This window comes from Ursus americanus, chromosome 6 (genome assembly GCF_024610735.1).
Source record: "Ursus americanus isolate L20-20 chromosome 6, mUrsAme1.1.p, whole genome shotgun sequence".
Taxonomy (NCBI): Eukaryota; Metazoa; Chordata; class Mammalia; order Carnivora; family Ursidae; genus Ursus; species Ursus americanus.
Window position 1 is genome coordinate 5,619,199 of NC_142132.1, and position 14,871 is coordinate 5,634,069.

The following is a 14,871-nucleotide window of genomic DNA, read 5'->3' on the forward strand; positions in this document are numbered from 1 at the left end:
ATCAAACACATCCATGTCCCCGCAATCTCCCAAAACTCAAGACACCAGAGTTTTCTGTGATTCATTAAATGGCAAAAACTGAGCCTGAGCGGACAGCAGGCTGATCACAGGTCCCCTCCCTCACGTCGCAGGTGACCCTACACTCCTCGCAGCCTCATCAACATGTCTGACTGCAGGGGCGTCCTCGGACCTGCTGGGGGGTGCGGCGTGCACGTGAGCCTTCTGCACGGGTTCCATCTTCCTCTCCACAGCAAGACAAACCTGAATTCAGCAACACCGGTGCCCCAAGCATTTCACATAAGGGACTGCTGAGCTGTACCAGGATCTGCGCCCCAGGAGGGCGGCTCCGAATCCCCCACGTCTAAGAACAATGCTGGCGAGCACACTGGAAGCAAGGCAGGAAGGTTATTTGAAAGCACAGTTTTCTCTGACCTACAGTTTCTCTGTGGCTTCCACCCAGTGCGTGGCTCACGGAAGCTGGGACACACTCCCCTTCAACACTATCCACCTCGCGTCGGTTCAACTGCTCAGCTCAGGGCTTACTCAGAAGGCTCATCGGCTCACCCTGTTCACCAATGACTAGACAACTCGTCTAGTAATAAAACAAAACTACAAAACCTTGGGAAAAGTAATGCCCACGCTGCCACGCTGCCCTTTTCCAATAAGAAAGTGACTAAAACCGTCACCAGAAATCACATATTTTCTCTAGAACAGGCTAACATCAATAATACGAAGTAGTACTTTCTCCTTCTGGAAGAGGAAATAATAGAAAGGAGTACTTTCTCCTTCCAAAAGCTCTACCACATGCACTATCTTGCTAGTTCCTCTACGTACGGTGGCGAAGTGGTATAAATGGAGGCCACTATTGCCCCATCTCCAAGGGCCTGAGGCCGGGGAGGGTAGATAAGGCAGAAGAGTGGCGCCCTGGCCTGGATTCCAGGCATTCTGACTCCCAGTCCAGTGCTCTTTACCCTACATTAGAATGGCCCCCCAACCTAACTTTAAGTTACTATAGCTGTGACTGATTTACCTTTATAGCCTTTTTTCGTGCATGCTTAGTCATAAAGACACGTGTTATTTCAGAATATTAACATTCCATTCTAATAAACAAAAACCAACACTTAGAAACAAAGACATAGTTCTAACAAGCAGGCTTTAGTACACCACCTTCTGAGGCCAAAAAAATGCCAAAGACGCAGGAAGGGGATCTGGGGCTGCTGCATATGTTTCAGGATGGTGAGAATAGGAACTTGCCAGACAAACATGAAGATGACTCATTGAGAAGGCAGCCTCCCTTACGCTCACGGGTCTACCCGCCCCCCAAGAAGTACTCTCTGGGCCAGGTCTACGGTGTAGGACATCCTGGAATCTACAAGACGGAAAGAGCAGATAATAGGCCAAGGAAAAAGGCAGCACCTGTTCTTATTTGCCTGTCTTCATATCTTCGTCAGGGTCTGGACATCTGTTCTGCCAAGTGACTCTCAGGGACAAAATGGTGTGACAACTTACAAGCTCTGTGTTCGATGCCAATAACGCTGAAGGGTCTAACTCCTCCTGATTAGCAGAAAGTAGGTGTCGACAGGAACCCGTTAGAGGAGACCCTGGTATGCACATCCTCCACTTCTTGCAGGGCACACAGCTAGACTCTATTTCCAAGGCCCAGGCGCTGTTCGGTGGGGCCAGGCACTGGGCTCCGGGACAGGCACCACCTCCAGCCCCGGCAGGGGAGAAAAGCCCCCGAGAAAGGTCCTCCATCTCTTTCTTTCCCCATCCACAGGCTGAAAGGCGAGGAGCCCAAGAGCCTAGTGGAGGGCAGAGGCACAGGACAGAAGGAGACTGAGTCCCGGATGACTAGAGGCAGCAGAGACCCTACACCCCCTCCCCACCAGCCACTTTAAACAAATAACAAACTTTCATCGCAGGAAGCCAAGGAAATGTTGGGGCCTTTGTTACAGCAGCCTGACAACCCTAATTCAGAAAAGAACTCACAACAGTTACCTTTACATACAAAAGCGTACCTAACCATCCGAGTAAGTTAAACAAAATCACTCAAGATGGCACACAAAATGTGTATCGCGCTCTGCAGGCAACGCGGCCGCCAACTGCAATCGTGAACAGCAATGCCACCAGGACAAAGACTCCGAGTGGCATTTTGGGGAAGAGATTTATCCACGTAAGCTTTATTGGGCTCCCTTCACCTGGTCCCTTCAGGAGCTCTGGGCATCAGTAGGAAGTCCGACCTAATAGGACCTCAGAGCAAACACTAAAATTCTAGGGAAGCCATCAAACATCTCTTCCCATCTCGGACCCTCCCTTACAACAAGCAGGGGCTGGAGAGACAATGGCGCCCATGTGGCTGTAGTCGCACAGACTGAGGGGCCGAGGGGAGCATGAAAGAAACAGCTACCAAGCACGGACCCAGGGCCAGGTCTGTGCTGGCTTATCTCTCTTTATCCCCAGAACCCAGAGGAGGATGGTATTATCAAAGGAGATTTACAAAGGAGAAGCTCGGGCTTAGGGTAAATAACTCACCCAAGGTCACCTGGCTGGCAAGAGATGGAGCTGAGATTCAAAGATGCATCTCCGTGCCCCCCAATCTGGGATCTTCTCGCACATACCCCTCACTGAGAGAACACCTTTTCCTCCTTGAGGCACCCAAATGAAAAGTTAACAAGCTGACAGACATCTGTCTGGGGTGAAACCACCTGGTTTTTAGAAGCAGCGAGTGCCCGTGTATAGAAATGTCAGCATCTCACGTGCATGCAGGGACGTGGAAGGCTGCCGAGCGCCCCACTAACACTGTGCTTCTGAGAGATCATCAGGAAGCATGGGGCTAGGTATTTGTCACATGCCAACACCTGCCCTCGCCCCATTAGCTACCGAAATTAAAGCACTTCCGTGAGTGCCCAGGGCCTGTGCAGACTACGAGGTGTAACGGGGTTGAAGAGCCAGCTGCACGGCCTACAGAGTGAAGAGCAGCCCCGGAGCTGTGCCCTTGGCCCAACAGTGACGATGCGATGCCGGTACCAAAGGCGCCCTTGCCATCACTGGACAACTAGCATTCCAGAACCACAGGGAGCCTGGCCACCCTACCCACATGCCAATACTACAAGTGATAAGAAGCTGGAAATACAGGGGCGCCTGGGTGGCACAGCGGTTAAGCGTCTGCCTTCGGCTCAGGGCATGATCCCAGCATTATGGGATCGAGTCCCACATCAGGCTCCTCCGCTACGAGCCTGCTTCTTCCTCTCCCACTCCCCCTGCTTGTGTTCCCTCTCTCACCGGCTCTCTCTATCTCTGTTGAATAAATAAATAAAATCTTTAAAAAAAAAAAAAAAAGCTGGAAATACAGCCAAGCTGGGGTCTCAGTCTCCTAACGCAACAGGCAAGTGAGCACTGGCAGGTGGAGTGGGACGGGGCCACCCCTGCGGAAGAGCTGTTCCCCAGGTGCGGCCCCCATGTGACTGACCACACTTACAACCTGTTCAACTTCCTGTTCAGGTCTCAGACTCCCTGATTGTATCATCCCGTCACCAATTTGATTACAAGAAATTTCCAAGGCTGAACACAGACGCTAATTTGATTCCTTAAATTAGATTCCGTGAGCCTTGTGAGGGAGGGTGGGCTCATGCTGTGAGCTCCCACCTCTCATCTCCCTCCTCCCTTCTTCCAGGCTTCCCCAAGGAACTGGGGATCCATGACCTTGCAGAAAACAATCACTCAGAGGGTGGCCACCAAAGCACCACAAAAATCCAGAGGGAACATCTTACTTGTGATAATCATGTTATGGGTTATGTCCCCCAAAATTCACACACTGAAGCTCTACCCGCCCCCCCATAACTCAGAATGGCTTTGGAGACAAGGTCTTTAAAAAGATGACTGAGGTAATGATGTCATGAGGGTGGGCCCAAATCCAATAAGAGGAGGTGAGGACATCAACACCACTGAGGAAGATCTTGTGAGGACACACTGAGAAGGCAGCCATCCACATACCCAGCAGAAGGCCTCAGAAGGAACCAACCCCGCCAGCACCTTGACCTTGGACTTCCAGCCTCCAGAACTGAGAAAATAAATTCCTGCAGTTTAAGGCCCTCAGAGTGGTACTTGGTTAAGGCAGCAAACTAATACACACACTTTACATGTTGACTTGAGGGAGGGTCCCAAAGCACTTCCCACCTATTGATAAAAGCAAACAGGTACAATGCTGCCGCTATTGACGTAACAATGTTTCCAAAGTGCCCTAACTGTCCTTTAGTTCCCGTGAACCCCCCCCTCAGCCTGACCTTGTACACAAGGCCAAGTATTATCCTCCATTTTGAAAACGTGGAACCAGCTAGGAGAGGCTCAGAGACTTGCCCCAGGTCACATCAATGAAGAGTGGCCACACCAGGGCTAAAAGTCAAATTCTGACCCTTCCCGGGGTCCCCTCTGCAGGGCTTACCCCTCGGAAGACCTTCTCAAGGCACAGCGGAGGTGTCTGAACATCGTGCCCCGCGGTCAGCCAGGGGCGTGGGGCACTGCTTGTCCCCACCCTGTTGCACAGCCCTACCGGCCTCCCACCCCAAGACCTCCTCTTCCCGCTCCCGCCGCACCTCTGCAAGCTCCGCCTCTGGCAGCAGCCTTCCAGCCCTCAGCCCACAGGCTCAGCTCCCACATGACACCACGATACCTTCAAGGAGGGGCTGCACAGAGGGAGACGCCAATCCAAACCACAACCACGCACCACCACACTCCATCAGACTGGCTCAAACAGACAAGCGGGACAAGAAAGGCCGGCAGGGAGAACCCAGGTCACCTACACGGGGCTGGTGGGAATGCAACATGGTGCAGCTACTCTGGAACAGCTCGGCACTTTCTTAAAAATCCAAACACGCAACACGTGCAAGTGAGCAATGGCACTCCCGGGCACTTGTCCCAGAAAGTGAAGACTTGTGTTCACACGAACACCTGGGCATAAATGTTCCTAGTAGCTTTACTCATAATGGCCAAAGCACAGACGTCCTTCAGCAGGCGAATGGCTGCTCTGTCTGCAGTGTGATACCACCCGGCAGTGAAAAGGAACCACTCTGAGACACACAACCACCTAACGGTCTCCAGAGAATCATGCAGCGGGACAAAAATCAATCCAAAGGAGGAGCGAGGTGGGTGTGGCTATCAAAGGACACGAGGAGGGGTCCCGGGGTGATGGCAGTGCTCTGTACCTGGACTGAATCCTTGCCAATACCCTGGCTCTGTACGGTACTACAGTTTGGCAAGATGTCTCCTTGGGGGAAATTGGCAATGGGTATATGGGAGTCTCTCTGTATCATTTGTTACAAACGTACGTGTTTATAATTATCTGAAAATACAAAGTTAAAGAAAAAATAAAAAAGAGGAGGAAGGAAGGATTGAAGGATACAGGGAAGGCAGGGAACAAGAGAAGGAACTTTTCACCAACCCAAGACAATCCTGACAAGATGTGATATTCCGGGCAAACATTGGCACAACAATAAATTTAAAATTTTTTATGTTTTCGAAGTAAAATAAGGTTTGTAGAAATATAATATGCCCTAATTTGTTTTTTCTGCAACTCCAGTGAATGAAAATGTCCGCATTTCTATTTACTTACAATCAAATCTAATTTTTCTTCCCCAAAGTAGCAGCTTGCTTGCTACTCTAGATAACAAAAGAGATCTCTCTGCAACTCCCACACTCCCAAATTTATTTGGATATTACACTACTCCTAGCAGTTATCATCACTCAGAAGTAATCTAAATACACACAAGTCATGCTCCCCAACACCAAGCAAATGAGACCTTCCCCCCATAGAGGGGCAAAACACACCATTAAGAAATCACGTTTTGAAGACAAGTATTCTTGCTGCAACTGTGCCTGTCAAGTCCAAATGGAAAGTCACTTGTCACTACATTTCTGAACCGCACTTTATTAAACAAAAAATTAATAAAAGTAACACTCCACTGAGTGCTTGGCTGACCTCAAACTCGATGCCCCCGCTCCACCAACATCTCAATGCATCGTCTTTGGTCTTTGTGGTAGCCAGGCTCAGCTCCACCGTCCAGACGGGGAAACCGAGGCTCAGGAAACTGAGTGATTTGCTTACGGGCCACATAAGGAGTAAGAGCCAGGAGTTCAAGGTGTCTGCAGCACCAACACCCACATCCCCTTTGAGCTCTCTGTAGAAAAAGCCAGAATGAAGCACCCACACTGGGTTTGCTGGTGTTCAATCCCCTCCATAACAAAGCGGAAGGCTACCAAGAGAACCTTAATTTCCCAAACTGCTCTCAGCACCAACTCTGTTAGGTTTCTCTTGCCGCTTTAACAAACGGCCACAGCCTGAGCAGCTTCAAAGGGTCCACAGGGATAATCTCACAGCTCCCCAGGTCAGGCACTCAGTGGCTCTGGGTCTCAAAGTCCAGCTGTTGGCCAGCTGGGCTCTCGTGAGGAGCTCAGGAAGGGATCTGTTTGCAGGCTCACTCGGGTGCTGGCAGAATCCAGTTGTGCCTGTAGGACTAAGGTGCCTGCTTCCTTGCTGGCTGCCAGCTGGGAGGTGCCCGGAGCTCCCTGGGCTTTCTCTGGTCCTTGCAAGTGGGCTCCTACATCTTGGGGCCAGCAACTGTACCTGGGACCCTGCCCAGGCTCGGAACCTCTGACTCCACAATTCTGTGACCAGCCAGAAAAAGTTCTCTGCTTTGGGGGGCCCATGTAGATAATGCAAGATCATCTCTCCAACTCTCAGTCTCATTACATTAACCACATCTGCAAAGCCCTTTCTGCCATGTCACATAACATATTTACAGGTTCTGGGGATCGGGGCATGGACATTTGGGGGGGTGCATTATTCTGTCTCTCACACCAACAAGAAAGGTGAGCACCCCATCCTCAGGTGTGACTAGAACGCATTGCACCTTTTCACCTCATCTTAGGAACAGATCTGTAATAATTTAATTGCCGTTGAGACCTCAGACTCTGCCTATAGCTGGTGGATGATGGAAAAGTTCACCCAGTTCAAGCCCTTGGTATGACAGGTCGAAATACATCCCTGTGTTAACTAACCAAACCTATAAACACGGACCCACCCAATTCAAGACCAGGGGGAGACATTAACTGACCAGTAAACGTCCTAGGGGCAACCCCAACCCCCACTGGAATAAATGAGGGGGAGACAAGAGCATTTCCTCCCTTGCTGAGGAAGCAACAGATCAGCTGTTTACTCCTTTCCCCAATTTACAAAATAAATAAATAACTGAAGTGTCTCATTTACAAACAATGCTTCTAACAGATTCCAAGTACTTGCAAACAATGAGCCGTGATTCATGTTTCCAAATGAGATGGAGTTTTATCATTTTCTTTCCCCTCGTGATTCATGCATCCCGCCAAGTCAGTGGTCGGAGTGGAAGCAAGGCCCACCCACGAACCGCCACAGCCCTCCAAGGAAACACAGCCCTGTTGTTAGGCTCCCCCAAAAAACGCTGTGGTTGGTAAGGGGGATGGCCAGTAATTTTCCCTTAGGCGGAAACAGCCCATTAGCTAATGGGAATGAATCCCTGCCCCCCAGCACTTCTGTCTTCCCTTCCTGAGAAGCAGTGGGACCCTCCAGTGCCAGCTCCTAGAACAGTGGAGAGCTTGGGCTGACCCGGATGTGAACATCCTCGCCTTCCCTTCTGCCCGGAATCAAGAGTTGCCTGGTGGGCCTCTAGTCATTTAAAGCTCCCACCGATGCTGAAAAAGCTCTGTTGACCCGTCCCTTCTACCCCACCCTGCGGCCTCGGCTCCACCCTAGCGAAACCAAGGAGAGCAGCCACCCTCTCCACTTGACAAGCCATTCGCACTGTTCCTAGAATTGCCTGGCAAAACCATCCAGGACACGGTCCTTTGGAAACTTTCCAACACAGACTTTTCTTAAAACCACAGCATTAGCCAAAGGTGTGATGTTGGAAGTCACCACAATGAGTGCTGGCTAAGCTTCTGGAACATGTGTGACGTAATGGGGAGGGACACAGCATGTTCTTGCCCACAGTCACCTCCCCAGCAAGACGACCCCACTCACTCTGTCACTGAATGCTCCCTTTGGTCTTCTCTAGATAGGATAGTCAAGCAACTCAACAGGTGCCACACCGACAGTGTCCTCACTAACACCATCAGGTCACGCTGGGAGCCAACAAAAGGTGTCCATGTATCTTAACATGCAGCTCCAAAGAGAAGCCCCTCCCCACCTCCTGGCGCTCAGTGGGATGGTGTGAACTCCAGAGCCCGGTTCCAATCCCAGATGGAGCCCTTACGAGTGGTATGAACAATGTGTTTTCTCTCAGCCTCTGTCAAGTGGGAGTGACAGGAGTCCCACCCCACGGGACTGGGAGGGGGGAGGGGGGAGGCCAGCCCTCAGCCAGGGCTAGGACTGCTCCCTGCCTCCTCCCCACAGACATCTGTGGCTGCTTGCCTCCTGCCACTCCGGAGTGCTCCAGGCACTCCTCTATCAGTCCCTGCTGTGTTCCAGTCCTCAGCTCACTCCACACACACACACACACACACACACACACACACACACACACACACCCAGCAGGTTCTCCACAGCCCAGACCCCCACTGTCACCACACCTGAAGCAGTCCCTAGCAGAATGTGCACCCCACCCGTCCCCCCACCGCTGCAGATGGATGGCGACACTTCTATCCGGAGAGGTGGGATGAAACCATATGGAGGCACCCAGGGTGTTGCTTACACACGCAGGTCCCAGAGTCACAAAGCCCACCTCTGCCCCTGCCCTCCATGCCCATGTGTAAGCCTCTGCTTCCTCATCTCTAGAAATGGGCTGGGAAGAGAGCTCAGGAATAGTGGTCCTGAATCAGGAAGGCCCCCCAGCTCGGCATGTACCACAAGATGAGTTTGGGCCCAGAAGACTAGGACTGTCTCAGGACTGACTGTTCCCACAGCCACTGTCCAAACAGCTCCACTGTCCCACCACAGACATGGAGTAGAGACAAGCCACTGTAATCACAAAAAAGAAAGAACCCCGAGGGCTAGGGCGCCCTGGAGGCTTGCTCAAGTCAGAGGGCCAGCTCTGGAGGACACCAGCAGTGAGGGCACGGATGGCATCGCAAAAGCCCAGCGACAGGGGGCCCTGCCCGCTTCGGGAGCAGAAGCAGAAGCCCCGGCAGGAGGAGCCCCGGGAGGGCACAACCTGGCGGCAGAGGGGAGACCAAGGTCACAAAAGGCCTTACAAGTCAGGCAAAGTGTAGCCTGGGTGATGGAGGTGATGAAGGAGCAGCAGGGAAGTCAGACTGAAAACTGCGAAGGTCCAGGGTCCGGGATCCCGGAGAGCAGCCACGGCCCCGACTCCCGACAGGGGTGGGCGAGAAAGCACTGGCTGGACCCCAGACCTTGGCAGCCAGCCTGCAAATCCCCGGCGAGAAGGGCAGCGGGGAGCAACGAGGGCTGGGGTCTGTTTGTTCTGCCATCAAGGAAAGCCTCGCTCTCCGGAATGTGTACTCATTCGGCCCGAAATGTAAACTTGCAACCCGACTCCCCCCACTCCCCTCAGGAAACGACAAAGAGCGGCGGAGCCAAAACAGTCCCGCCCTCCGCAACCCGCTCCCCAAGCCCGGGGACGCCAGAGCGCTCGTCCGCTCCGGGGGTCCCCGCACGGTCCAGGCCAGGGGCACCAAGTGGCGGGCAGGGCGCCCGGCCCGCCCAGGTCGCGCGCGCCACTTCCCACCGGGAGAGAGCACAACTCTTCGCTTGGATCCCTTGCAACTTGCAACTGCCCGCCCGGGGAACCCCAGACCCTGCACGCAACTTCACCCAAAAAGCAGAAAGACGCGGCAGAACAATGACCCCGGGGCGGCCCGGCCAGCCCACCCGAAGGCTTCGGCCGCGGGCAGAATGGGGTTTGAGCTCGGGCGGCCCGGGAGGGTGGAGGGCTCCGCCACCGGGTGCCCGCCCGGGAGCTGGGTGGCGGGGAAGAAGGGGGACGCCTCGGGAAGTGACACGGCTCGCCCCCGCGAGTCCCCGGCCCCGCTCGCCCGCGCTCCGGAGGGGGCGCCGGGCACTCGGGCCGGGCCGGCGGCAACAGGCTCCGGCGCCCCCACCCGCCCTCCCGCCAGCCCGCCGCGCCCCGCCCGGCCCCGCCGCCCCTCCGGAGCGCGCGCCGCGGGAAGGTCGGGCCGGCCCGGCGCGGAGTGGGGCGCGCGGAGCTCACCCACGCCGTATTTCTCCTCTCTCTTGGTGGGCACCCAGCGCGTCATGGCGCCGCCGCGAGAGCCGCCGCCGCCGCTCGGGCAGGAAACTCCGCGCCTAGGCCGCCATTTTCCATTCCTTTCGAGCCGCGACAGGATGGGAGGAAAAAGTTTGCGGCGGAGGCGGTGTCATGTGGGACGGGGCGGGCGGAGCGTCGCGGGCCGGATGGGAAAGGCCGGGAGCGCCGGCGAGAGGCGGGCCGGCCCGGGGCCTGTGAGCACTGCCCCTGCGTCCGGCACCGCGCGCCGCAGCCTGTGTCTCCCGCGCGCGGCCCGCCGGACGCCCCCTCCCTCGGGACACCACAGCGGAGCGGCCGCTCCCTCTGCGCTGAGTCCCCGGACCCCGGCTGTCCCACGACGAGAGGGGGGCGCCCCGGGAGGAGGGGGCGAGGGGGACTCTATGACACGTATGAAGCTTGGGGTTTGCACAGCATGGGGCTCGGAGCGCGGATTCGGGTTCCGCCTTGGTGTAAGGAGTCCTCCTGGAGCAGAGCAAACCCCGGGGTTCCCTGGGAAGAGCCTGCCCGACCGAGCACGTGGTCCTTTCACTGCGGGACAGCCTTTCACTGAGCACCTAAGCATTGCCAGGCCACGCCAGCCTGACTGGAGGGTGCCGAGTAGATTAACCACAGGTAGATAGGTTAGCTCGTCATGCTTGGGCAGGGACGTCCAGCGCAGGTGGGAAGGGGTGGGGTGCAGTGCTGGTCAGGGAATGCTCCCCGGGGAGGTGGCCTCTCGCTTGACTGTTGAATGAGGGCAGTTACCCCGAGAAGCCAGGAGGGAGAGGCAAGAAAAGCCCCCGGGGCCCGGAGACTTTGGGCTCGCAGAAACTTCTGCTAGTTCAGTTGGACTCAAGAGTCTGTGAAGGAAGGGAAGAGGAAGTGGGGAGAGGAGCCAGCTGGGAAAGGAAAGCTCAGGCCAGGCCAGGAGCAGACGCGCAGGGGCTCTTTGGATCATGGTCTTCGCCCTGCAGGTGAGTTCTCAAATTCTAGGAGTTTCCACACCAGTAAACATTGGCACTTCAGATTTCTCCAAGGAAAAACTTAACACAATCTATTTACCTTCACCATAATTTCTGAAAAGAGTAAGAGGTTAAAAGCAAGAAAAGGAGGAAGGAGAAATCTCAGAATGCTCAGTAAGTGGAGTTAATTCGAAATACTATTAACTGGCTGTCCTCTGTCATGCCCCCAAGAACCAGTGACAATGGCATTAGGGCTGGAAGCCTTTGAGGACTGCAGGAAGGCAGGTATAAAAGATGAAAGGCCTCATGGGGTGGGAAGGACGCTGGGTGGCAGAGCTGGGGAGGGAGCTAGTAGGGCCTAGGGAAAGCCAGGTGGGCCACCGTTCTGCTGCAGAGAATGCCATTGCCCACCCTTGGGGCCACTCTGAGCCAGGAAAGTCTCAGCATCCCACCCAGAATGCAGATGAAATACACTTTGGAATGCCCTAGGAGCCTTTCAGTCTGTGAAGGTGCCAGAGAACCTTCTGCATACAAGAGGATAGGGTGTGACTTGAGAGTTCATGAGATATCAACCTCAGGTTCATAGAAAGTTACAGGCCTTATTGTACTAATAAGGAACTTCAATCCCACAGAGGAAAGCAGCCTGGGCTCCAATCACATGTGGCTTCATGCATGCACTTTAAGCCTTCTATGGAAATTAGAAACCTCAGGGGCTCCGACCTTGAACCCATGGCCTGGTGACTCTGACCACTTGAAAGAGAAGAAACTGTGAAGGGCTGTACGGGAGCAGGAGGGTTGCCCCAAGACAGCTGGCATGGTGGCCTGGCTCCTCCAGGTCAGGAAGTGCTTCCCTGAGAAAGCAACATAAGCCCGATCTTTAAGGACACACAGAAACTAGCTAGGCAAACTGCTGAGGGAACGTCATGTACAAAGGCCCTGGGGTGGAGAAGAACACATATGCCTCAAGGAACTGAAAGACCAAAGCATAAGGAAAAACGAGAAAGGGACACAAAATAAGCCTGCAGAAGAAGGGTCTTGCTAGGAATTCTGGTTCTGCAAAGGAAATCTGGCAAACAAATTTTGGTGATACTTAACCATCTCTTTTATGCTCAATTTCAGTTCTGCTTGTTTGGCTACACATTGGGGAAGATGGGTGTTGTAGTGAAAGAGCAGGCGCTTCAGAGTCACACAGACTCGGGAGGCCTGGGCTAGCCACTGCCAGCAGTGTGGCCATCCTCCTTCCATTTCTGGTCACTCGTCTGTTCTGTTCTGTTCTGAGGGTTCTGATTCCCACTTATAAACTAGGGGTAATAGTGCCAACTGCATGGGGCTCTTCTGAGGATCACAGGAGAATATGTGGCTGCACACATAAGACACCATAACTATGGTTGGCTTCCTCCTCTGATGCTGCCTCCAGTTCTGTGTCTGATAACCTCACGGTTCACATTTTCTAGAACCGTGGCCACTTGTGCTCTGATAAAGGTGACGCACTGAATATATAAATAAATACATATTTGTATATTTGTGTAAGACTGTCATATAAATGACTTTCCAAATCAGAACTTTAAAGCTCCAGATGGACAACAGACCATATGTTTGAGACATGGAGGCTTTAGTCCCATTCTTGCAAAGTGTGCCCAAGCTTGGCTGAGATGTTGTACGTGTGGCCACAGTTCTTGCAGCTCTGAGGTTTGTCAGCATTCCCTGGCTGACTCCAGCAGTGGTCTCAACTTGTGGTTCTAAATCAAGTCCACGGCCCTGGCTCCTTGCCCCGTGGTTCCATGACCTTGGGACTGGCTACATCTCCAGTTCCAGGAGCCCTGCATGTTGCAGCCAGTTGGCATTTTTAACTCCTGAGTCTACATGCCTGGGCCACGGATCTCAGCCACACCTGCCAGGCCTCATGCAGGACTTAGGTCTGTGCTGTGCTTGTAGGTGTGATCTGCCCAAGGGCACTGGAGTTCCTAGATGTTCCAGTCCTAAGCATCAGTGGGAGTTCAGATTAGTGATCTCAACATATGGCAGAGCCTTGAGATGGAGCCATGAAATGTCATAATCTATACTATAGTTTTCAATTTTGAAAATTAAATTAAAATTGCTTTTAATTTGAAAAAATTTTCCATATTTACAGTACAAATTCAGGAAGTATATTCAGCAAAATCTTGCCCGGTGGAGATTGCTAGAAGGCAAGGTGATTAGGGGGAGACATTTATTTGCAGCGGGTGATACAGATGAGAGCAGGACGTGGATGTGGGGGTTTGATACAAACGGCTTGACCACAGACCTTGTCACTTGAAAGGGGAGGAACATGGTCGTGCAGTGAGGCATCTACTTGCTGTCCCTTGGAGCCAGTGACAGATAGCCACATCATGTTAGATGACCAGGCACGCGGTCACAGTGCACAAGGTAACATAGCACAGAAAGGTATATTCAAGACTTCACAACTAACCTTCAGTTTACATAGACAAAGAGGTTGAATGACATGACGTGAAATACAGTAAGACAAAGATAGAAGGTAGGACCTTCTATAGGACACTGGTCTGGTGTCTCCAACAAGAAAATATTATGGAAAAAACTGGGTGGATAGAACCATTCTAGACTTTGAAAGACTTGAGAAATATGACATTCAAATGCAAAGTACAGCCGTCGATGGCATACTACTTTTAAAAAGCACTCTAAAAGATGTTAAGGACAAGAGAGGTTTTAACTATGAACCAGTCTTAGATAATATTTTTAAGTTATTTATTTTGCTTGATGTGATCATGGTATTATTGTGGTTATGTTGAAAAACGCCCTTGTATTTTTGAGGTGTATGCTGAAGCGTTTAGAAGTGAACTGTCGTGTTCATCACAATAAGGGGCGCCTGGGTGGCTCAGTTGGTTAAGCGTCTGCCTTCGGCTCAGGTCATGATCTCAGGGTCCTGGGATCCCGGCTCCCTGCTCAGCAGGGTGTCTGCTTTTCCCTTTGCCTCTGCCCCTCCCCCCCTCCACTTATGCTCTCCCTCTCTCTCTCTCAAATAAATAAAATCTTTTTAAAAAATAAAATACTGCAAAAGAAACATAAAATTGTCCAATCTAGGTGATAGGTCTATGAATGTTTTGTCTCTACTCTTTTATATGTTTGAAATTTTCTATAAAATAAAGTCAAAATGGGGGAAAAGAAGGCCTTGAGATTTAAAATCTGACTTGAGAAATAGTAGCCTGGACTGCCCTCGCTCAAACAGCTCAGCCTCTGCCTCGCCTCCCAGGTGCGCTGCTCAGCATTCTGCATGAAGATTATGAAGGCAGACCCTGGGTGTTCAACTTCCAGCTCCGCAAAGCAAATATGTTGTTCAGTAGAGGATGCTGCCTCCTGCACCACTGTGCCTTGTGGGCAAATGTGACTACGAATATAAATGCACACAAAGCAGTCCTACCCACACTGAGTACCCAAAGAAATGAGCTCTGGAGCTGGGGGCCAGGACACCTGCAGGAGACGGAGTATCCTGAAATCAAAGGAGCCCTGAATCTGGGTGGCAAGGCAACTGAGGCCTTGCCCTTGGAGGCTGGATGCTCTTACATTTCCCCTCAATCGTGAACCGTGGCGTCCTCCAAAGGTACAGGATAGTAGTCATAGAATCAACCAGACATGGTGGCCAAGACCTTGGAAGCTGTCTGACTCTGGGAAAGTTACCCGGCCAC

General features: G+C 52.6%; 1 protein-coding gene across 2 annotated transcripts in view; it reads right to left on the reverse strand.

Annotated features, from left to right (window-relative positions):
- Positions 1-10,364, reverse strand: part of DOCK1 (dedicator of cytokinesis 1) — a 495,194-nt gene extending 484,830 nt beyond the window's left edge. For both annotated transcript variants that reach the window (XM_045809510.2, XM_045809509.2), the window contains exon 1: positions 10,194-10,364. In XM_045809510.2, coding sequence (XP_045665466.2) covers positions 10,194-10,239 — 46 coding nt within the window. In that variant the 5' untranslated portion in view covers positions 10,240-10,364. The remainder of the gene's footprint in view (positions 1-10,193) is intronic.
- Between the last annotated feature and the right edge of the window lie 4,507 nt (positions 10,365-14,871).